A 26,451-nucleotide genomic window follows, 5' to 3' on the forward strand; every position below is an offset into this window, starting at 1 on the left:
GGCCTAGACACGGTTGAGGAATATAGAAAGGGGTGAAGGGTGGGGAGAAGTGTGATACAATACACAAGCATAAGTCTTGTTGGAGAAAGAGTTAAGGCGTTGAACTAGGCGTCTTTCCTCAGCGAAAGAAATCCGACCATGATGTTTTAAATTGAGAATGGCCTCCTCAAATTTGTAGTGTGTGCATGAGTGAGAGAAGGCAGGGAGTTTGCCACGGCAATTGATGAAGCGAGGCCTGGGAGAAGAGCACTCCATCTTAGCATGGCCTGGGACTCCACATAAGGGGCACAGGGACATCTCGCAAGCGCATCGCAAATAACCATGTTCAAATTTGTAACACCTATTGCAGAGGCGAGGAGAGGGGAGGTTTCCCGAAACGGAGCATCTGGCACCATCAAGCATAATGAAGGACGGATGAGACCGACCATAAAAAGTGATTTTGATTACCCAAAAAGGCTGACGATGACGACGGCCCCCAAGAGGGTCAAGTATATGTATCAATCTGGAGAAGAGAATGACCTCGAGTCTCGAGAATATATTAATATCCTCGTGGCAGTCATTTAGCTCTTGATCACCAGTCACGACAAGGGTTGGGAGAATGACTGTGCCAATGCTGGCATTTAACTGGGCTTTTTTAGAGACCCAAACTGAGGTCTCAGCATTGCAGGACAACGATGCCAGGCGGTCTGCTGCCTCCTGACAAGGAGCTGCAACTACCCATGTGACAGTGGTGATGAGGTTAAAAATAACATTGATATCAAAGGAATCAATCAGGTGTTTATGGACGAGTAAATAATCAGGACGTGTATAAACAATGCAAAAAAGGTCAAAATACTTAGTCCACTTGGCAGGATCAAACAAATCTTGGAACTTAGACGAGTTGGGAGAAATTGTACATCTCGCACTCGAATTGTGCATTAGAGTGCGAGATGTACAGCACCGAGCTCCCCCAGTATGAGAGAGGGTTAAAAGGTGCCATTGCCGCAACAACAAATGGTGCCACTCAAGGCGACGAAGTGGTCACCACTGGGGGCTTGGGGCTCAAACTTGCCTCGGAAGTGGGAGAAGAAGGTCAGTCGGTTGAGTCAACAATAGGGGCCAGGTCTGAGCTCAAAAGAATTGGGTCTACAGAACCCGATCTTCCATCACCAACCAACTTGGGGGGTTTGGGCACTCTGGTCGCCCACCCCACAAACCCTTGTAAGAGAAAGATCCATACAACTGATCATTGTATGGATCAGTTCAGCATCCAATTAATACTATACAGCATTAATATCGGAAGTCTGGGACTCGGAGCCAAGGTACTACTACCTACTAGGACAGCTAGGGAGGCTGAGCGTTGGTCCAGTGCAGGTAGGGGTGCGTCGTCGCCGGCGATGGTCCAGCTTTTTAACGGTGGAGTTCTTCTGCCTTATACATTCTCTCACACGGGTGTAAAGACCCCTTTCTCCCATTTGCCCCAGGTCTGGACACCCAGCCATCCACCAATAGTAGGCCCCTCACAGGCAGCCTCTCCAGCGGGAATTCTGTTGACCTGAACAAGATCCATACGGAACTTGTAGCACACACCCTTCACGGGTACACTGGGGCACATCCGATCCCATGATCGTCGTCGTCCCTATATCAACATCATCAGTTTGGTTAGTACCTGCAAAGGAAACCTTGCTAATGGGGGTACTCACCGAGTTGTACTCACAGTTATGCTTAAAGGGATTGAGCTTTGCCTCTTTGGTCCTGCCTCTCAACCGTCAATCTTCTGGTGTCCAAATTTCTGAGCTTCCCGAGCTCTATCATATCTACATTTGAAACTGTGTATGGAGTCTCCCTCCATCAAATCTCTTCTAAGTGCATTCCATTTACTAACTATTCTGACTCTGAACAAGTTTTTTCTAATGTCTCTGTGACTCTCTGTGAGAGACTAATGTCTCTCTTGGGTACTCGGCTTCCACCTGTGTCCCCTTGTGAGTGTACCACCAGTGTTAAATAATCCATCATTGTCTACTCTGTCAATTCTCCTGAGAATTTTTCTATGTAATAATCATGTCTCCCCCGAGATCTTCCGTCTTCCGGCGACATAAGGTGCAGTTCAAACAGCTTTTCCTTTAACTCATGCCTCTTAGTTCTGGGACTAGCCTAGTGGCATACCTTCAAACTTTTTCCAGATTCGTCTTGTGTTTGGCAAGATACGGCTCCATGCAGGGCCTGCATACTCCTGGTTTGGTCTTACATATGTGGTATACCAGGTTCTGAAAGATTCCTTCCACAGGATTCTGAAGGCAGTTCTGTTGTTAGCTAGTTTACATACGCCGCCGATGTTGTTCTTTTGATGTGGGATTCAGGAGACAGGTTTTGTGTGATATCAACTTTAAGATCTCTCTCTCTCTCTCTCTCTCTCTCTCTCTCTCTCTCTCTCTCTCTCTCTCTCTCTCTCTCTCTCTCTCTCTCTCTCTCTCTCTCTCTCTCTGTCCGTTTCGTGAAGGACTTCTCCCATCCGGTATCCAGTGTCTGGCCTCCTATTTCCTCCACCTAGTTTCATTAACTTACATTTACTTTGGGTTGAACTTTAGTAGCCATTTGTTGGACCATTCCTTTAGTTTGTCTAGGTCATCTTGAAGCTTCATACTATCTTCCTCTGTCTTAATCCTCCTCATAATTTTTGCATCATTAGCAAACATTTAGAGGAACAAGTCTATTTTCTCTGGGAGATCATTTACATATATCAGAAACAGTCAACCCGTTCTCGCAAATTCATATAGTCAATATTGACTTATTAACTACGTGCTTAGGTGATATACTAAACATAATAGATTCCCTTAAAAAGCTTCATAGAAAACACCGACCTTACCTAACCTTGTTAGTATCTTAAGATAAGCATCTTATTGCTTCGTAATTACAATTATTACTTAACCTATACCTATAATAGATTAAGTAACAATTGTAATTACGAAGCTATAAGATGCTTATCTTAAGATACTAACAAGGTTAGGTAAGGTCGGTGTTTTCTATGAAGCTTTTTAAGGGTATCTATTATGTTTAGTATGTCACCTATGCACTTATTTAATAAGTCAATATTGACTTTACGAATTTGCGAGAACGGGTTGGAAACAGTATAGGTTCAAGGACTAATCCCTGTGGGACTCCACTGGTGACGCCTCGTCACTTCGTGACCTCACCCCTCACAGTGACTCTGTGTCTTCTGTTGCTTAGGTATTCCCTTATCCAGTGGATTATCTTCCCTTTCACTCCTGCCTGCATTTCCATCTTGTGCACTAGTCTCTTATGTGGTACTGTGTTAAAGGCTTTCGGGCAATCCCTAAATTTGCAGTCTGCCCAGCCCTCTCTTTCTTGCCTGAGTTTTGTTGCCTGGTCATAGAATTTAATTAATCCCGTGATGCATGATTTGCCATCCAGAATCCCATGCTGTTGTTGTGTTACAAAGTATTTTACAGTCTCTACAGTCTTACAGTCTCCGTGGTGTAGTGGTAAGACACTCGCCTGGCGTTCCGCGAGCGCTATGTCATGGGTTCGTATCTTGGCCGGGGAGGATTTACTGGGCGCAATTCCTTAACTGTAGCCTCTGTTTAACGCAACAGTAAAATGTGTACTTGGATGAAAAAACGATTCTTCGCGGCAGGGGATCGTATTCCAGGGACCATAGGATTAAGGACTTGCCCGAAACGCTACGCGTACTAGTGGCTGTACAAGAATGTAACAACTCTTGTATATATCTCAAAAAAAAAAAAAAAAAAAAATCGCTCCAGATGTTCCACTAGCTTTTTTTTGCACAATCTTCATCTTGCATGGTATGCAAGTTACGGACACTGGCCTGTAGTTCAGTCCTGTCTATCACCCTTCTTGAATATCGGGACTACATTAGCTGTCTTCCATTTTTGTTGACAATTAATCTGTTACCAGTGATTTGTTATACATCATAAAGAGTGGCAGGCACAGAGCCTTTTTCACATCCAACTCCAGCAGATGCTTCCTCACCTCCCCACAGGTAATCACAAACTCATCGACTGGTGTCTGGTTAGTTATTCCCGCTCTTATCTCTGGGAGTTCTCTTTGCTCTACTGTGAAGACCTCCAGAAATGTCTAATTCAGTTCTTCTCATACTTCCTTGTCGTTTGTAGTGAATCTGTCTGCCCCTATCCTCAGTTTCATTACCTGTTCCTTCACTGATGTTTTTCTCCTGACGTGGTTGTGCAGCAATTTAGGTTGAGTCTTTGCCTTGCTTGCAAAGTCACTTTCATATTGCCCTTCTGCCTCTTCTCACCTTGACGAATTCATTCCTGGCGCTCTGGTATCTCTCTGAGCTCTCTAAGTGTTTTGTCATCTCTGATTAGACCATGGGTTTCTCGCCTGCATTTAATTTGTCCATTTAGACTGGGACGAATTTGTCTGCTGCCTCCTTACACTTCTGTGTGATGTAGCAAATATCTTGGATCGTTTTTACTCTGAGCTCTGTTTCCCCAGGTTATATCTGTTTATATCAGGAATTTTCTTATCCCCTCAGTTTCTTTTTCAGAATGCCAGCTCTGGGGTGACACGCTTGAGCTGTGCGTTGTTGTTCTAGACATTACTCCTGGGATAACCTATGTGGGCTGTCAGCCATGTTGCAACTGGTGACGTCTCTAGCAGAGATGGTCAGGAAAAAGTGAAGATTGTACTTAAAATAACTGTCTTACAAATATTTCCTTATGTTCAATGTTTTCACTTTAATAAAATTCTTTTGTAATTACAAATTATAAGGATGAATAATGATGTCTGTTATAAAAGGTTACCCTGTGGTGTATGCTGTATGTCAATGATGTCTGTTATAAAAGGTTACCCTGTGGTGTATGCTGTATGTCAATGAAACTAATCAATTAAATATATCAATCACTGACGACTGTTGTTTGCTTCAGTGTGCTGGGACAGGAGTCATGAAGTATTTATGTAGTCACTTACAAGACCTGTACATCTTTCAACAATTCTGGCCACGTTGTTTTACATGTTATAAGCTCCGAAGCACCACGTTGTTGTTTATAATGGTAATGACCTTGAATTGTGAAGGATCGAAGCTCATCAATTGTTTAACAAATGCAGACAAACCAGTCATAATTGTGGAATGATGAACAGGTTTCGTAAGTGATTGTGTAAATGCTTGGTGAATTCAGATCCCAGACATAGATTAACAGTTAAACTGGACTATAGAAGTGTTCTTAGGACAGAGTTAATAACCAGTTTGTTGACTGTTGTGGAACTGCCAAGAAAGAGATGAGAAGAAATAGTTTCTCATTCCCAGTGATTATTGCCATCATGGACGCCTCCCGCAGACCTGGTGTCCAGCGGGGCGCCTCCCGCAGACCTGGTGCCCAGCGGTGCGCCTCCCGCAGACCTGGTGCCCAGCGGGGCGCCTCCCGCAGACCTGGTGCCCAGCGGGGCGCCTCCCGCAGACCTGGTGTCCAGCGGTGCGCCTCCCGCAGACCTGGTGTCCAGCGGTGCGCCTCCCGCAGACCTGGTGTCCAGCGGTGCGCCTCCCGCAGACCTGGTGTCCAGCGGTGCGCCTCCCGCAGACCTGGTGTCCAGCGGTGCGCCTCCCGCAGACCTGGTGTCCAGCGGTGCGCCTCCCGCAGACCTGGTGTCCAGCGGTGCGCCTCCCGCAGACCTGGTGTCCAGCGGTGCGCCTCCCGCAGACCTGGTGTCCAGCGGTGCGCCTCCCGCAGACCTGGTGTCCAGCGGTGCGCCTCCCGCAGACCTGGTGTCCAGCGGTGCGCCTCCCGCAGACCTGGTGCCCAGCGGTGCGCCTCCCGCAGACCTGGTGTCCAGCGGTGCGCCTCCCGCAGACCTGGTGTCCAGCGGTGCGCCTCCCGCAGACCTGGTGTCCAGCGGTGCGCCTCCCGCAGACCTGGTGTCCAGCGGTGCGCCTCCCGCAGACCTGGTGTCCAGCGGTGCGCCTCCCGCAGACCTGGTGTCCAGCGGTGCGCCTCCCGCAGACCTGGTGTCCAGCGGTGCGCCTCCCGCAGACCTGGTGCCCAGCGGTGCGCCTCCCGCAGACCTGGTGTCCAGCGGTGCGCCTCCCGCAGACCTGGTGTCCAGCGGTGCGCCTCCCGCAGACCTGGTGCCCAGCGGTGCGCCTCCCGCAGACCTGGTGTCCAGCGGTGCGCCTCCCACAGACCTGGTGCCCAGCGGTGCGCCTCCCGCAGACCTGGTGCCCAGCGGGGCGCCACCCGCAGACCTGGTGCCCAGCGGTGCGCCTCCCGCAGACCTGGTGCCCAGCGGTGCGCCTCCCGCAGACCTGGTGCCCAGCGAGGCGCCACCCGCAGACCTGGTGCCCAGCGAGGCGCCACCCGCAGACCTGGTGCCCAGCGAGGCGCCACCCGCAGACCTGGTGTCCAGCGGTGCGCCTCCCGCAGACCTGGTGTCCAGCGGTGCGCCTCCCGCAGACCTGGTGCCCAGCGGTGCGCCTCCCGCAGACCTGGTGCCCAGCGAGGCGCCACCCGCAGACCTGGTGCCCAGCGGGGCGCCACCCGCAGACCTGGTGCCCAGCGGGGCACCACCCGCAGACCTGGTGTCCAGCGGTGCGCCTCCCGCAGACCTGGTGCCCAGCGGTGCGCCTCCCGCAGACCTGGTGCCCAGCGGGGCGCCACCCGCAGAGCTGGTGTCCAGCGAGGCGCCTCCCGCAGACCTGGTGCCCAGCGGGGCGCCTCCCGCAGACCTGGTGCCCAGCGGGGCGCCTCCCGCAGAGCTGGTGTCCAGCGGGGCGCCACCCGCAGACCTGGTGCCCAGCGAGGCGCCACCGCAGACCTGGTGCCCTGCGGGGCGCCTCCCGCAGAGCTGGTGTCCAGCGGGGCGCCACCCGCAGACCTGGTGCCCAGCGGGGCGCCTCCCGCAGACCTGGTGCCCAGCGAGGCGCCACCCGCAGACCTGGTGCCCAGCGGGGAACCTCCCGCAGAGCTGGTGTCCAGCGGGGCGCCACCCGCAGACCTGGTGCCCAGCGGGGCGCCTCCCGCAGAACTGGTGCCCAGCGGGGCGCCTCCCGCAGATCTGGTGCCCAGCGGGGCGCCTCCCGCAGAGCTGGTGTCCAGCGGGGCGCCACCCGCAGACCTGGTGCCCAGCGGGGCGCCTCCCGCAGACCTGGTGCCCAGCGGGGCGCCTCCCGCAGACCTGGTGCCCAGCGGGGCGCCTCCCGCAGACCTGGTGCCCAGCGGGGCGCCTCCCGCAGACCTGGTGTCCAGCGGTGCGCCTCCCACAGACATGGTGTCCAGCGGTGCGCCTCCCGCAGACCTGGTGTCCAGCGGTGCGCCTACTGTAAGCTATGTGAATAAGAGCTAGGACATGCTCGAACACTATATGTGAATACCCCAGTTATCAATGATTTCACACAAAATTCTATGAGGTACTTTGATCTGTAACTACTTCATACACTCAGGAATATTGCAAGATATAATTTGGCACTGCCCAGAGCCGGCTAGTGCCGGCTTGTAGACAAGACTCTAATTTCATGTTCCCTCCTGATCCTATGAATAACCATCCTGAGAGAGCGATATTAGATGAACTCATAAATGCCTTTGATCTACATACTGTACACCTTCATGAAGACTAGGTTGCAGCACATTGCTATGAACACCTGAGCTCTTACTAAAATGAAAAACAATCCCTAGCCCTTATCTTACCTGTACTTTAATCTTCACCAACAACAATGTACTTATATTACTGGGAGAGGTACAACTAATGTTCTATGCACAATAATAATTATATTATATTATATTATACTATATATATATATCACTGAAAACTCACACCCCAGAAGTGACTCGAACCCATACTGCCAGGAGCACTCAGCTGGCGTACAGGATCCCTTAACTGCTCGACCAACACGACCGGACAAAAAAGGATGGTAGCCGAGGATATTTCCATCCCCCCGCCAGCACTCGGTTGGTAATCTTGAGCATGGTATTTTATCAAATCACCTCATTCTTTGGAACACACGTGATTAACACAAATGCGAACAAGCCTGAATGGTCCCCAGGACTATATGCAACTGAAAACGTGTGCCCCGAAAACGGCACACGTCTCACGTGTGCCCCGAAGAATGAGCTGATTTGATAAAATACCATGCCCAAGATTACCAACCGAGTGCTGGCGGGGGGATGGAAATATCCTCGGCTACCATCCTTTTTTGTCCGGTCGTGTTGGTCGAGCGGTTAAGGGATCCTGTACGCCAGCAGAGTGCTCCTAGCAGTATGGGTTCGAGTCACTTCTGGGGGTGTGAGTTTTCAGTTGCATGTAGTCTTGGGGACCATTCAGGCTTGTTCGCATATATATATATATATATATATATATATATATATATATATATATATATATATATATATATATATATATATATATATAAGTTAAAGAGCAAAGACTAAACTAACTTCCCTACCTTCTCCACCCGTCTTGTGAAGACCAGGTCGTGGTCGTACTTAAACAAGGACGAGGTGTTGAACTCCAGCAGCTCCCCCGAGGCATCCAGGGGCCCCATGGTACCTGTTGGGAGCAATGGTCAACAGTATATGATTACTATTTATTTACTATGCTGCACACATGATGGTGCCAGAACCACTCTCAGCTCACACCCATGCTGCTGCCAGTACCACTCTCAGCACACCCCACCCATGCTGCTGCCAGTACCACTCTCAGCACACCCCACCCATGCTGCTGCTAGTACCACTCTCAGCTCACACCCATGCTGCTGCCAGTACCACTCTCAGGTACACCCATGCTGCTGCCAGTACCACTCTCAGCTCACACCCATGTTGCTGCCAGTACCACTCTCAGGTACACCCATGCTGCTGCCAGTACCACTCTCAGCTCACACCCATGCTGCTGCCAGTACCACTCTCAGCTCACACCCATGCTGCTGCCAGTACCACTCTCAGCACACACACCCATGCTGCTGCCAGTACCACTCTCAGCACACACACCCATGCTGCTGCCAGTACCACTCTCAGCACACACACATGCTGCTGCCAGTACCACTCTCAGCACACACACATGCTGCTGCCAGTACCACTCTCAGCACACACCCATGCTGCTGCCAGTACCACTCTCAGCACACACACATGCTGCTGCCAGTACCACTCTCAGCACACACACATGCTGCTGCCAGTACCACTCTCAGCACACACCCATGCTGCTGCCAGTACCACTCTCAGCACACACACCCAGGCTGCTGCCAGTACCACTCTCAGCCACACACCCATGCTGCTGCCAGTACCACTCTCAGCACACACCCATGCTGCTGCCAGTACCACTCTCAGCCACACACCCATGCTGCTGCCAGTACCACTCTCAGCCACACACCCATGCTGCTGCCAGTACCACCCTCAGCACACACCCATGCTGCTGCCAGTACCACTCTCAGCCACACACCCAGGCTGCTGCCAGTACCACTCTCAGCACACCCACCCATGCTGCTGCCAGTACTACTCTCAGCAACACACCCATGCTGCTGCCAGTACCACTCTCAGCAACACAACCATGCTGCTGCTAGTACCACTCTCAGCAACACACCCAGGCTGCTGCCAGTACCACTCTCAGCACACCCACCCATGCTGCTGCCAGTACTACTCTCAGCAACACACCCATGATGCTGCCAGTACCACTCTCAGCAACACACCCATGATGCTGCCAATACCACTCTCAGCCACACACCCATGATGCTGCTAGTACCACTCTCAGCCACACACCCATGATGCTGCCAGTACCACTTTCAGCCACACACCCATGATGCTGCCAATACCACTCTCAGCCACACACCCATGATGCTGCTAGTACCACTCTCAGCCACACACCCATGATGCTGCCAGTACCACTCTCAGCCACACACCCATGATGCTGCTAGTACCACTCTCAGCCACACACCCATGATGCTGCTAGTACCACTCTCAGCCACACACCCATGATGCTGCCAGTACCACTCTCACCCACACACCAATGCTGCTGCCAGTACCACTCTCAGCCACCCATCTATGATGCTGCCAGTACCACTCTCAGCTACCCATCTATGATGCTGCCAGTACCACTCTCAGCCACACACCCATGCTGCTGCCAGTACCACTCTCAGCCACACACCAATGCTGCTGCCTGTACCACCCTCAGCACACACCCATGCTGCTGCCAGTACCACTCTCAGCACACACCCATGCTGCTGCCAGTACCACTCTCAGCACACACCCATGCTGCCGCCAGTACCACTCAGCACACACCCATGCTGCTGCCAGTACCACTCTCAGCACACACCCATGCTGCTGCCAGTACCACTCTCAGCACACACTCATGCTGCCGCCAGTACCACCCTCAGCACACACACCCATGCTGCTGCCAGTACCACTCTCAGCACACACCCAGGCTGCTGCCAGTACCACTCTCAGCACACACCCAGGCTGCTGCCAGTACCACTCTCAGCACACACCCATGCTGCTGCCAGTACCACTCTCAGCACACACACCCAGGCTGCTGCCAGTACCACTCTCAGCCACACACCCATGCTGCTGCCAGTACCACTCTCAGCACACACCCATGCTGCTGCCAGTACCACTCTCAGCCACACACCCATGCTGCTGCCAGTACCACTCTCAGCCACACACCCATGCTGCTGCCAGTACCACCCTCAGCACACACCCATGCTGCTGCCAGTACCACTCTCAGCCACACACCCAGGCTGCTGCCAGTACCACTCTCAGCACACCCACCCATGCTGCTGCCAGTACTACTCTCAGCAACACACCCATGCTGCTGCCAGTACCACTCTCAGCAACACAACCATGCTGCTGCTAGTACCACTCTCAGCAACACACCCAGGCTGCTGCCAGTACCACTCTCAGCACACCCACCCATGCTGCTGCCAGTACTACTCTCAGCAACACACCCATGATGCTGCCAGTACCACTCTCAGCAACACACCCATGATGCTGCCAATACCACTCTCAGCCACACACCCATGATGCTGCTAGTACCACTCTCAGCCACACACCCATGATGCTGCCAGTACCACTCTCAGCCACACACCCATGATGCTGCTAGTACCACTCTCAGCCACACACCCATGATGCTGCTAGTACCACTCTCAGCCACACACCCATGATGCTGCCAGTACCACTCTCACCCACACACCAATGCTGCTGCCAGTACCACTCTCAGCCACCCATCTATGATGCTGCCAGTACCACTCTCAGCTACCCATCTATGATGCTGCCAGTACCACTCTCAGCCACACACCCATGCTGCTGCCAGTACCACTCTCAGCCACACACCAATGCTGCTGCCTGTACCACCCTCAGCACACACCCATGCTGCTGCCAGTACCACTCTCAGCACACACCCATGCTGCTGCCAGTACCACTCTCAGCACACACCCATGCTGCCGCCAGTACCACTCAGCACACACCCATGCTGCTGCCAGTACCACTCTCAGCACACACCCATGCTGCTGCCAGTACCACTCTCAGCACACACTCATGCTGCCGCCAGTACCACCCTCAGCACACACACCCATGCTGCTGCCAGTACCACTCTCAGCACACACCCAGGCTGCTGCCAGTACCACTCTCAGCACACACCCAGGCTGCTGCCAGTACCACTCTCAGCACACACCCATGCTGCTGCCAGTACCACTCTCAGCACACACCCATGCTGCTGCCAGTACCACTCTCAGCACACACTCATGCTGCCGCCAGTACCACCCTCAGCACACCCACCCATGCTGCTGCCAGTACCACTCTCAGCACACCCACCCAGGCTGCTGCCAGTACCACTCTCAGCACACCCACCCAGGCTGCTGCCAGTACCACTCTCAGCACACACCCATGCTGCCGCCAGTACCACTCTCAGCACACACACCCATGCTGCTGCCAGTACCACTCACAGCACACACCCATGCTGCTGCCAGTACCACTCTCAGCCACACACCCAGGCTGCTGCCAGTACCACTCTCAGCACACCCACCCAGGCTGCTGCCAGTACCACTCTCAGCCACACACCCATGCTGCTGCCAGTACCACTCTCAGCCACACACCCATGCTGCTGCCAGTACCACTCTCAGCCACACACCCATGCTGCTGCCAGTACCACTCTCAACACACACACCCAGGCTGCTGCCAGTACCACTCTCAGCCACACACCCATGCTGCTGCCAGTACCACTCTCAGCCACACACCAATGCTGCTGCCTGTACCACCCTCAGGACACACCCATGCTGCTGCCAGTACCACTCTCAGCACACACCCATGCTGCTGCCAGTACCACTCTCAGCACACACACCCATGCTGCTGCCAGTACCACTCTCAGCACACACACCCATGCTGCTGCCAGTACCACTCTCAGCACACACCCATGCTGCTGCCAGTACCACTCTCAGCCACACCCATGCTGCTGCCAGTACCACTCTCAGCACACACCCATGCTGCCGCCAGTACCACTCTCAGCACACACACCCATGCTGCCGCCAGTACCACTCTCAGCACACACACCCATGCTGCTGCCAGTACCACTCTCAGCACACACCCATGCTGCTGCCAGTACCACTCTCAGCTCACACCCATGCTGCTGCCAGTACCACTCTCAGCCACACACCCAGGCTGCTGCCAGTACCACTCTCAGCACACACACCCATGCTGCTGCCAGTACCACTCTCAGCCACACACCCATGATGCTGCCAGTACCACTCTCAGCCACACACCCATGCTGCTGCCAGTACCACTCTCAGCCACACACCCATGCTGCTGCCAGTACCACTCTCAGCCACACACCCATGATGCTGCCAGTACCACTCTCAGCACACACACCCAGGCTGCTGCCGGTACCACTCTCAGCCACACACCCATGATGCTGCCAGTACCACTCTCAGCCACACACCCATGCTGCTGCCAGTACCACTCTCAGCACACACCCATGCTGCTGCCAGTACCACTCTCAGCACACACCCATGCTGCTGCCAGTACCACTCTCAGCACACACCCATGCTGCTGCCAGTACCACTCTCAGCCACACACCCATGCTGCTGCCAGTACCACTCTCAGCCACACACCCATGCTGCTGCCAGTACCACTCTCAGCCACACACCCATGCTGCTGCCAGTACCACTCTCAGCCACACACCCATGCTGCTGCCAGTACCACTCTCAGCCACACACCAATGCTGCTGCCAGTACCACTCTCAGTCACACACCCATGCTGCTGCCAGTACCACTCTCAGCACACCCATGCTGCTGCCAGTACCACTCTCAGCCACACACCCATGCTGCTGCCAGTACCACTCTCAGCCACACACCAATGCTGCTACCAGTACCACTCTCAGCCACACACCCATGCTGCTGCCAGTACCACTCTCAGCCACACACCCATGCTCCTGCCAGTACCACCCTCAGCCACACACCCATGCTGCTGCCAGTACCACTCTCAGCCACACACCCATGCTGCTGCCAGTACCGCTCTCAGCCACACACCCATGCTGCTGCCAGTACCACTCTCAGCCACACACCCATGCTGCTGCCAGTACCACTCTCAGCAACACACCCATGCTGCTGCCAGTACCACTCTCAGCCACACACCCATGATGCTGCCAGTACCACTCTCAGCCACACACCAATGCTGCTGCCAGTACCACTCTCAGCCACACACCTATGCTGCCGCCAGTACCATTCTTAGCACACACCTATGCTGTTGCCAGTACCACACTCAGCACACACACACATGCTGCTGCCAGTACCACTCTCAGCCACGCACCCATGCTGCTGCCAGTACCACTCTCAGCCACACACCTATGCTGCCGCCAGTACCACTCTCAGCCACACACCTATGCTGCCGCCAGTACCACTCTCAGCCACACACCTATGCTGCCGCCAGTACCACTCTCAGCCACACACCTATGCTGCCGCCAGTACCACTCTCAGCCACACACCTATGCTGCCGCCAGTACCACTCTCAGCCACACACCTATGCTGCCGCCAGTACCACTCTCAGCCACACACCTATGCTGCCGCCAGTACCATTCTTAGCACACACACCTATGCTGTTGCCAGTACCACTTTCAGCACACACACACCCATGCTGCTGCCAGTACCACTCTTAGCCACACACCCATGCTGCTGCCAGTAACACTCTCAGCCACACACCCATGCTGCTGCCAGTACCACTCTCAGCACACACCAATGCTGCTGCCAGTACCACTCTCAGCACACACACCAATGCTGCTGCCAGTACCACTCTCAGCACACACCCATGCTGCTGCCAGTACCACTCTCAGCACACACACCAATGCTGCTGCCAGTACCACTCTCAGCACACACCCATGCTGCTGCCAGTACCACTCTCAGCCACACACCAATGCTGCTGCCAGTACCACTCTCAGCCACACACCAATGCTGCTGCCAGTACCACTCTCAGCCACACACCAATGCTGCTGTCAGTACCACTCTCAGCACACACCCATGCTGCTGCCAGTACCACTCTCAGCCACACACCAATGCTGCTGCCAGTACCACTCTCAGCCACACACCTATGCTGCCGCCAGTACCACTCTCAGACACACACCCATGCTGCTGCCAGTACCACTCTCAGCCACACACCCATGCTGCTGCCAGTACCACTCTCAGCACACACACCCATGCTGCTGCCAGTACCACTCTTAGCCACACACACATGCTGCTGCCAATACCACTCTCAGCCACACACCCATGCTGCTGGTACCACTCTCAGCTACACACCCATGCTGCCAGTACCACTCTCAGCAACACACCCATGCTGCCAGTACCACTCTCAGCGACACACCCATGCTGCCAGTACCACTCTCAGCTACACACCCATGCTGCTGCCAGTACCACTCTCAGCTACACACCCATGCTGCTGCCAGTACCACTCTCAGCTACACACCCATGCTGCCAGTACCACTCTCAGCCACACACCCATGCTGCCAGTACCATTCTCAGCTACACACCCATGCTGCTGCCAGTACCACTCTCAGCCACACACCCATGCTGCTGCCAGTACCACTCTCAGCACACACACCCATGCTGCTGCCAGTACCACTCTCAGCACACACACCCATGCTGCTGCCAGTACCACTCTCAGCCACACACCCATGCTGCTGCCAGTACCACTCTCAGCCACACACCCATGCTGCTGCCAATACCACTCTCAGCACACACACCCATGCTGCTGCCAGTACCACTCTCAGCCACACCCATGCTGCTGCCAGTACCACTCTCAGCACACACACCCATGCTGCTGCCAGTACCACTCTCAGCCACACACCCATGCTGCTGCCAATACCACTCTCAGCACACACACCCATGCTGCTGCCAGTACCACTCTCAGCACACACACCCATGCTGCTGCCAGTACCACTCTCAGCACACACACCCATGCTGCTGCCAGTACCACTCTCAGCCACACACCCATGCTGCTGCCAGTACCACTCTCAGCACACACACCCATGCTGCTGCCAGTACCACTCTCAGCCACACCCATGCTGCTGCCAGTACCACTCTCAGCACACACACCCATGCTGCTGCCAGTACCACTCTCAGCCACACCCATGCTGCTGCCAGTACCACTCTCAGCACACACACCCATGCTGCTGCCAGTACCACTCTCAGCACACACACCCATGCTGCTGCCAGTACCACTCTCAGCACACACACCCATGCTGCTGCCAGTACCACTCTCAGCCACACACCCATGCTGGTTGATACCTGGTTGATGGGGTTCTGGGAGTTCTTCTACTCCCCAAGCCCGGCCCGAGGCCAGGCTCGACTTGTGAAAGTTTGGTCCACCAGGCTGTTGCTTGGAGCGGCCCGCAGGGCCACGTACCCACCACAGCCCGGCTGATCCGGAACTTCTCTTAGAAAACCGTCCTGTTTTCTCTTGAAGATGTCCACGGTTGTTCCGGCAATATTTCTTATGCTCGCTGGGAGGACGTTGAACAACCGCGGACCCCTGATGTTTATACAGTGCTCTCTGTTTGTGCCTTTGGCACCTCTGCTCTTGACTGGTTCAATCTTGCATTTTCTTCCATATCGTTCACTCCAGTACGTTGTTATTTTACTGTGTAGATTTGGGACCTGACCCTCCAGTATTTTCCATGTGTATATTATTTGGTATCTCTCTCGTCTCCTTTCTAGAGAGTACATTTGGAGAGCTTTGAGACGATCCCAATAATTTAGGTGTTTTATCTCGTCTATGCGTGCCGTATATGTTCTCTGTATTCCCTCTATTTCAGCAATCTCTCCTGCTCTGAAGGGGGAAGTGAGTACTGAGCAGTACTCGAGACGGGACAGCACAAGTGACTTGAAGAGTACAACCATTGTGATGGGATCCCTGGATTTGAAAGTTCTCGTAATCCATCCGATCATTTTTCTGGCTGACGCGATATTTGCTTGGTTATGCTCCCTAAACGTTAGATCGTCGGACATCATTATTCCCAAATCCTTGACATGCTGTTTTTCTACTATGGGAAGATTCGATTGTGTTTTGTACCCTGTATTATGTTTCAGATCCTCATTTTTGCCGTACCTGAGTACCTGAAATTTATCACTGTTAAACATCATGTTATTTTCTGCTGCCCAATCAAAAACTTTGTTGACATCTGCTTGTAGTTTTTCAATGTCTTCAGCAGAGGTAATTTTCATGCTGATTTTTGTGTCATCTGCAAAGGACGACACGAAGCTGTGGCGTGTATTTTTGTCTATATCAGATATGAGAATAAGGAACAGTAGCGGTGCAAGGACTGTACCTTGAGGTACAGAGCTTTTAACATCGCTTGGACTCGATTTTATCTGATTGACTGTTACTCTTTTTGTTCTGTTCGACAGGAAATTGAGTATCCAGCGTCCTACTTTTCCAGTTATTCCCATTGACCTCATTTTGTGAGCTATCACCCCATGGTCACATTTGTCGAACGCCTTTGCAAAGTCTGTGAATACAACATCTGCATTTTGCTTTTCTTCTAGGGCTTCTGTGATTATGTCATAGTGGTTGAGTAACTGTGACAGACAGGATCTTCCCGCTCTAAATCCATGTTGTCCTGGATTGTGCAATTCATTGTTTTCCATAAATCTAGAAATTTGATTCCTAATCACTCTTTCAAACACTTTTATTATGTGTGATGTTAGTGCAACTGGCCTACAATTTTTTGCCAAGGCTTTACTCCCCCCCTTGTGCAACGGAGCTATATCTGCAGATTTAAGTGCTGCTGGTATCTCCCCTGTATCCAGGCTCTTTCTCCATATTACGCTGAGTGCTCTCGCTACTGGTACTTTACATTTCTTTATGAATATTGAATTCCATGAGTCAGTCCCAGGAGCTGAGTGCATAGGCATATTATCAATTTCTCTTTCAAAGTCTTCCGAGTTTGTGGTAATATCCGTTATATTATCTGCAGCTTGAATGTCATTCATAAAGAAGCTGTCTGGGTCATCAACTTTCATGTTGTTTATTGGTGTGCTAAACATAGCCTCATATTGGCTTCTTAGAATTTCACTAATCTCTTTGTTGTCCTCTGTGTACGTACCTTCATTTGTAATTAACGGTCCAATACTGGTCGAGGTTTTGGATTTTGATTTTGCGTATGTGAAAAAATATTTCGGATTTTTCCTTATCTCTTGTATAGAGATAAGGAAAATGCTGCTGCCAGTACCACTCTCAGCTACACACCCATGCTGCCGCCAGTACCACTCTCAGCACACACACCCATGCTGCTGCCAGTACCACTCTCAGCTACACACCCATGCTGCTGCCAGTACCACTCTCAGCCACACCCATGCTGCTGCCAGTACCACTCTCAGCACGCACACCCATGCTGCTGCCAGTACCACTCGCAGCACACACACCCATGCTGCTGCCAGTACCACTCTCAGCACACACACCCATGCTGCTGCCAGTACCACTCTCAGCACACACACCCATGCTGCTGCCAGTACCACTCTCAGCCACACACCCATGCTGCTGCCAGTACCACTCTCAGCACACACACCCATGCTGCTGCCAGTACCACTCTCAGCCACACACCCATGCTGCTGCCAGTACCACTCTCAGCCACACACCCATGCTGCTGCCAGTACCACTCTCAGCACACACACCCATGCTGCTGCCAGTACCACTCTCAGCACACACACCCATGCTGCTGCCAGTACCACTCAGCACACACACCCATGCTGCTGCCAGTACCACTCTCAGCACACACACCCATGCTGCTGCCAGTACCACTCTCAGCCACACACCCATGCTGCTGCCAGTACCACTCTCAGCCACACACCCATGCTGCTGCCAGTACCACTCTCAGCACACACACCCATGCTGCTGCCAGTACCACTCTCAGCCACACACCCATGCTGCTGCCAGTACCACTCTCAGCCACACACCCATGCTGCTGCCAGTACCACTCTCAGCCACACACCCATGCTGCTGCCAGTACCACTTTCAGCCACACACCCATGCTGCTGCCAGTACCACTCTCAGCACACACACCCATGCTGCTGCCAGTACCACTCTCAGCCACACACCCATGCTGCTGCCAGTACCACTCTCAGCCACACACCCATGCTGCTGCCAGTACCACTCTCAGCCACACACCCCATGCTGCTGCCAGTACCACTTTCAGCCACACACCCATGCTGCTGCCAGTACCACTCTCAGCCACACACCCATGCTGCTGCCAGTACCACTCTCAGCCACACACCCATGCTGCTGCCAGTACCACTCTCAGCCACACACCCATGCTGCTGCCAGTACCACTCTCAGCCACACACCCATGCTGCTGCCAGTACCACTCTCAGCCACACACCCATGCTGCTGCCAGTACCACTCTCAGCACACACACCCATGCTGCTGCCAGTACCACTCTCAGCACACACACCCATGCTGCTGCCAGTACCACTCTCAGCACACACCCATGCTGCTGCCAGTACCACTCTCAGCCACACACCCATGCTGCTGCCAGTACCACTCTCAGCACACACCCATGCTGCTGCCAGTACCACTCTCAGCCACACACCCATGCTGCTGCCAGTACCACTCTCAGCCACACACCCATGCTGCTGCCAGTACCACTCTCAGCACACACCCATGCTGCTGCCAGTACCACTCTCAGCCACACACCCATGCTGCTGCCAGTACCACTCTCAGCACACACACCCATGCTGCTGCCAGTACCACTCTCAGCTACACACCCATGCTGCCGCCAGTACCACTCTCAGCTACACACCCATGCTGCTGCCAGTACCACTCTCAGCACACACACCCATGCTGCTGCCAGTACCACTCTCAGCACACACCCATGCTGCTGCCAATACCACTCTCAGCACACACACCCATGCTGCTGCCAGTACCACTCTCAGCACACACACCCATGCTGCTGCCAGTACCACTCTCAGCCACACACCCATGCTGCCGCCAGTACCACTCTCAGCTACACACCCATGCTGCCGCCAGTACCACTCTCAGCTACACACCCATGCTGCCGCCAGTACCACTCTCAGCTACACACCCATGCTGCCGCCAGTACCACTCTCAGCTACACACCCATGATGCTGCCAGTACCACTCTCAGCTACACACCCATGCTGCCGCCAGTACCACTCTCAGCCACACACCCATGCTGCTGCCAGTACCACTCTCAGCCACACACCCATGCTGCTGCCAGTACCACTCTCAGCTACACACCCATGCTGCTGCCAGTATCACTCTCAGCCACACACCCATGCTGCTGCCAGTACCACTCTCCGCACACACACCCATGCTGCTGCCAGTACCACTCTCAGCTACACACCCATGCTGCTGCCAGTACCACTCTCAGCCACACACCCATGCTGCTGCCAGTACCACTCTCAGCCACACACCCATGCTGCTGCCAGTACCACTCTCAGCCACACACCCATGCTGCTGCCAGTACCACTCTCAGCCACACACCCATGCTGCTGCCAGTACCACTCTCAGTCACACACCCATGCTGCTGCCAGTACCACTCTCAGCACACCCATGCTGCTGCCAGTACCACTCTCAGCCACACACCCATGCTGCTGCCAGTACCACTCTCAGCCACACACCAATGCTGCTACCAGTACCACTCTCAGCCACACACCCATGCTGCTGCCAGTACCACTCTCAGCCACACACCCATGCTGCTGCCAGTACCACCCTCAGCCACACACCCATGCTGCTGCCAGTACCACTCTCAGCCACACACCCATGCTGCTGCCAGTACCGCTCTCAGCCAGACACCCATGCTGCTGCCAGTACCACTCTCAGCCACACACCCATGCTGCTGCCAGTACCACTCTCAGCAACACACCCATGCTGCTGCCAGTACCACTCTCAGCCACACACCCATGATGCTGCCAGTACCACTCTCAGCCACACACCAATGCTGCTGCCAGTACCACTCTCAGCCACACACCTATGCTGCCGCCAGTACCATTCTTAGCACACACCTATGCTGTTGCCAGTACCACACTCAGCACACACACACATGCTGCTGCCAGTACCACTCTCAGCCACGCACCCATGCTGCTGCCAGTACCACTCTCAGCCACACACCTATGCTGCCGCCAGTACCACTCTCAGCCACACACCTATGCTGCCGCCAGTACCACTCTCAGCCACACACCTATGCTGCCGCCAGTACCACTCTCAGCCACACACCTATGCTGCCGCCAGTACCACTCTCAGCCACACACCTATGCTGCCGCCAGTACCACTCTCAGCCACACACCTATGCTGCCGCCAGTACCACTCTCAGCCACACACCTATGCTGCCGCCAGTACCATTCTTAGCACACACACCTATGCTGTTGCCAGTACCACTTTCAGCACACACACACCCATGCTGCTGCCAGTACCACTCTTAGCCACACACCCATGCTGCTGCCAGTAACACTCTCAGCCACACACCCATGCTGCTGCCAGTACCACTCTCAGCACACACCAATGCTGCTGCCAGTACCACTCTCAGCACACACACCAATGCTGCTGCCAGTACCACTCTCAGCACACACCCATGCTGCTGCCAGTACCACTCTCAGCACACACACCAATGCTGCTGCCAGTACCACTCTCAGCACACACCCATGCTGCTGCCAGTACCACTCTCAGCCACACACCAATGCTGCTGCCAGTACCACTCTCAGCCACACACCAATGCTGCTGCCAGTACCACTCTCAGCCACACACCAATGCTGCTGTCAGTACCACTCTCAGCACACACCCATGCTGCTGCCAGTACCACTCTCAGCCACACACCAATGCTGCTGCCAGTACCACTCTCAGCCACACACCTATGCTGCCGCCAGTACCACTCTCAGACACACACCCATGCTGCTGCCAGTACCACTCTCAGCCACACACCCATGCTGCTGCCAGTACCACTCTCAGCACACACACCCATGCTGCTGCCAGTACCACTCTTAGCCACACACACATGCTGCTGCCAATACCACTCTCAGCCACACACCCATGCTGCTGGTACCACTCTCAGCTACACACCCATGCTGCCAGTACCACTCTCAGCAACACACCCATGCTGCCAGTACCACTCTCAGCGACACACCCATGCTGCCAGTACCACTCTCAGCTACACACCCATGCTGCTGCCAGTACCACTCTCAGCTACACACCCATGCTGCTGCCAGTACCACTCTCAGCTACACACCCATGCTGCCAGTACCACTCTCAGCCACACACCCATGCTGCCAGTACCATTCTCAGCTACACACCCATGCTGCTGCCAGTACCACTCTCAGCCACACACCCATGCTGCTGCCAGTACCACTCTCAGCACACACACCCATGCTGCTGCCAGTACCACTCTCAGCACACACACCCATGCTGCTGCCAGTACCACTCTCAGCCACACACCCATGCTGCTGCCAGTACCACTCTCAGCCACACACCCATGCTGCTGCCAATACCACTCTCAGCACACACACCCATGCTGCTGCCAGTACCACTCTCAGCCACACCCATGCTGCTGCCAGTACCACTCTCAGCACACACACCCATGCTGCTGCCAGTACCACTCTCAGCCACACACCCATGCTGCTGCCAATACCACTCTCAGCACACACACCCATGCTGCTGCCAGTACCACTCTCAGCACACACACCCATGCTGCTGCCAGTACCACTCTCAGCACACACACCCATGCTGCTGCCAGTACCACTCTCAGCCACACACCCATGCTGCTGCCAGTACCACTCTCAGCACACACACCCATGCTGCTGCCAGTACCACTCTCAGCCACACCCATGCTGCTGCCAGTACCACTCTCAGCACACACACCCATGCTGCTGCCAGTACCACTCTCAGCCACACCCATGCTGCTGCCAGTACCACTCTCAGCACACACACCCATGCTGCTGCCAGTACCACTCTCAGCACACACACCCATGCTGCTGCCAGTACCACTCTCAGCACACACACCCATGCTGCTGCCAGTACCACTCTCAGCCACACACCCATGCTGGTTGATACCTGGTTGATGGGGTTCTGGGAGTTCTTCTACTCCCCAAGCCCGGCCCGAGGCCAGGCTCGACTTGTGAAAGTTTGGTCCACCAGGCTGTTGCTTGGAGCGGCCCGCAGGGCCACGTACCCACCACAGCCCGGCTGATCCGGAACTTCTCTTAGAAAACCGTCCTGTTTTCTCTTGAAGATGTCCACGGTTGTTCCGGCAATATTTCTTATGCTCGCTGGGAGGACGTTGAACAACCGCGGACCCCTGATGTTTATACAGTGCTCTCTGTTTGTGCCTTTGGCACCTCTGCTCTTGACTGGTTCAATCTTGCATTTTCTTCCATATCGTTCACTCCAGTACGTTGTTATTTTACTGTGTAGATTTGGGACCTGACCCTCCAGTATTTTCCATGTGTATATTATTTGGTATCTCTCTCGTCTCCTTTCTAGAGAGTACATTTGGAGAGCTTTGAGACGATCCCAATAATTTAGGTGTTTTATCTCGTCTATGCGTGCCGTATATGTTCTCTGTATTCCCTCTATTTCAGCAATCTCTCCTGCTCTGAAGGGGGAAGTGAGTACTGAGCAGTACTCGAGACGGGACAGCACAAGTGACTTGAAGAGTACAACCATTGTGATGGGATCCCTGGATTTGAAAGTTCTCGTAATCCATCCGATCATTTTTCTGGCTGACGCGATATTTGCTTGGTTATGCTCCCTAAACGTTAGATCGTCGGACATCATTATTCCCAAATCCTTGACATGCTGTTTTTCTACTATGGGAAGATTCGATTGTGTTTTGTACCCTGTATTATGTTTCAGATCCTCATTTTTGCCGTACCTGAGTACCTGAAATTTATCACTGTTAAACATCATGTTATTTTCTGCTGCCCAATCAAAAACTTTGTTGACATCTGCTTGTAGTTTTTCAATGTCTTCAGCAGAGGTAATTTTCATGCTGATTTTTGTGTCATCTGCAAAGGACGACACGAAGCTGTGGCGTGTATTTTTGTCTATATCAGATATGAGAATAAGGAACAGTAGCGGTGCAAGGACTGTACCTTGAGGTACAGAGCTTTTAACATCGCTTGGACTCGATTTTATCTGATTGACTGTTACTCTTTTTGTTCTGTTCGACAGGAAATTGAGTATCCAGCGTCCTACTTTTCCAGTTATTCCCATTGACCTCATTTTGTGAGCTATCACCCCATGGTCACATTTGTCGAACGCCTTTGCAAAGTCTGTGAATACAACATCTGCATTTTGCTTTTCTTCTAGGGCTTCTGTGATTATGTCATAGTGGTTGAGTAACTGTGACAGACAGGATCTTCCCGCTCTAAATCCATGTTGTCCTGGATTGTGCAATTCATTGTTTTCCATAAATCTAGAAATTTGATTCCTAATCACTCTTTCAAACACTTTTATTATGTGTGATGTTAGTGCAACTGGCCTACAATTTTTTGCCAAGGCTTTACTCCCCCCCTTGTGCAACGGAGCTATATCTGCAGATTTAAGTGCTGCTGGTATCTCCCCTGTATCCAGGCTCTTTCTCCATATTACGCTGAGTGCTCTCGCTACTGGTACTTTACATTTCTTTATGAATATTGAATTCCATGAGTCAGTCCCAGGAGCTGAGTGCATAGGCATATTATCAATTTCTCTTTCAAAGTCTTCCGAGTTTGTGGTAATATCCGTTATATTATCTGCAGCTTGAATGTCATTCATAAAGAAGCTGTCTGGGTCATCAACTTTCATGTTGTTTATTGGTGTGCTAAACATAGCCTCATATTGGCTTCTTAGAATTTCACTAATCTCTTTGTTGTCCTCTGTGTACGTACCTTCATTTGTAATTAACGGTCCAATACTGGTCGAGGTTTTGGATTTTGATTTTGCGTATGTGAAAAAATATTTCGGATTTTTCCTTATCTCTTGTATAGAGATAAGGAAAATGCTGCTGCCAGTACCACTCTCAGCTACACACCCATGCTGCCGCCAGTACCACTCTCAGCACACACACCCATGCTGCTGCCAGTACCACTCTCAGCTACACACCCATGCTGCTGCCAGTACCACTCTCAGCCACACCCATGCTGCTGCCAGTACCACTCTCAGCACGCACACCCATGCTGCTGCCAGTACCACTCGCAGCACACACACCCATGCTGCTGCCAGTACCACTCTCAGCACACACACCCATGCTGCTGCCAGTACCACTCTCAGCACACACACCCATGCTGCTGCCAGTACCACTCTCAGCCACACACCCATGCTGCTGCCAGTACCACTCTCAGCACACACACCCATGCTGCTGCCAGTACCACTCTCAGCCACACACCCATGCTGCTGCCAGTACCACTCTCAGCCACACACCCATGCTGCTGCCAGTACCACTCTCAGCACACACACCCATGCTGCTGCCAGTACCACTCTCAGCACACACACCCATGCTGCTGCCAGTACCACTCAGCACACACACCCATGCTGCTGCCAGTACCACTCTCAGCCACACACCCATGCTGCTGCCAGTACCACTCTCAGCCACACACCCATGCTGCTGCCAGTACCACTTTCAGCCACACACCCATGCTGCTGCCAGTACCACTCTCAGCACACACACCCATGCTGCTGCCAGTACCACTCTCAGCCACACACCCATGCTGCTGCCAGTACCACTCTCAGCCACACACCCATGCTGCTGCCAGTACCACTCTCAGCCACACACCCCATGCTGCTGCCAGTACCACTTTCAGCCACACACCCATGCTGCTGCCAGTACCACTCTCAGCCACACACCCATGCTGCTGCCAGTACCACTCTCAGCCACACACCCATGCTGCTGCCAGTACCACTCTCAGCCACACACCCATGCTGCTGCCAGTACCACTCTCAGCCACACACCCATGCTGCTGCCAGTACCACTCTCAGCCACACACCCATGCTGCTGCCAGTACCACTCTCAGCACACACACCCATGCTGCTGCCAGTACCACTCTCAGCACACACACCCATGCTGCTGCCAGTACCACTCTCAGCACACACCCATGCTGCTGCCAGTACCACTCTCAGCCACACACCCATGCTGCTGCCAGTACCACTCTCAGCACACACCCATGCTGCTGCCAGTACCACTCTCAGCCACACACCCATGCTGCTGCCAGTACCACTCTCAGCCACACACCCATGCTGCTGCCAGTACCACTCTCAGCACACACCCATGCTGCTGCCAGTACCACTCTCAGCCACACACCCATGCTGCTGCCAGTACCACTCTCAGCACACACACCCATGCTGCTGCCAGTACCACTCTCAGCTACACACCCATGCTGCCGCCAGTACCACTCTCAGCTACACACCCATGCTGCTGCCAGTACCACTCTCAGCACACACACCCATGCTGCTGCCAGTACCACTCTCAGCACACACCCATGCTGCTGCCAATACCACTCTCAGCACACACACCCATGCTGCTGCCAGTACCACTCTCAGCACACACACCCATGCTGCTGCCAGTACCACTCTCAGCCACACACCCATGCTGCCGCCAGTACCACTCTCAGCTACACACCCATGCTGCCGCCAGTACCACTCTCAGCTACACACCCATGCTGCCGCCAGTACCACTCTCAGCTACACACCCATGCTGCCGCCAGTACCACTCTCAGCTACACACCCATGATGCTGCCAGTACCACTCTCAGCTACACACCCATGCTGCCGCCAGTACCACTCTCAGCCACACACCCATGCTGCTGCCAGTACCACTCTCAGCCACACACCCATGCTGCTGCCAGTACCACTCTCAGCTACACACCCATGCTGCTGCCAGTATCACTCTCAGCCACACACCCATGCTGCTGCCAGTACCACTCTCCGCACACACACCCATGCTGCTGCCAGTACCACTCTCAGCTACACACCCATGCTGCTGCCAGTACCACTCTCAGCACACACACCCATGCTGCTGCCAGTACCACTCTCAGC

General features: G+C 53.6%; 1 protein-coding gene across 1 annotated transcript in view; it reads right to left on the minus strand.

Annotated features, from left to right (window-relative positions):
* LOC138370585 (regucalcin-like) overlaps positions 1-26,451 on the minus strand; it is a 111,344-nt gene that overhangs the window by 39,724 nt on the left and 45,169 nt on the right. The window contains exon 4 of the mRNA XM_069334990.1: positions 8,414-8,517. Coding sequence (XP_069191091.1) covers positions 8,414-8,517 — 104 coding nt within the window. The remainder of the gene's footprint in view (positions 1-8,413; positions 8,518-26,451) is intronic.

The sequence above is a fragment of the Procambarus clarkii genome, chromosome 32 (assembly GCF_040958095.1).
Source record: "Procambarus clarkii isolate CNS0578487 chromosome 32, FALCON_Pclarkii_2.0, whole genome shotgun sequence".
Taxonomy (NCBI): Eukaryota; Metazoa; Arthropoda; class Malacostraca; order Decapoda; family Cambaridae; genus Procambarus; species Procambarus clarkii.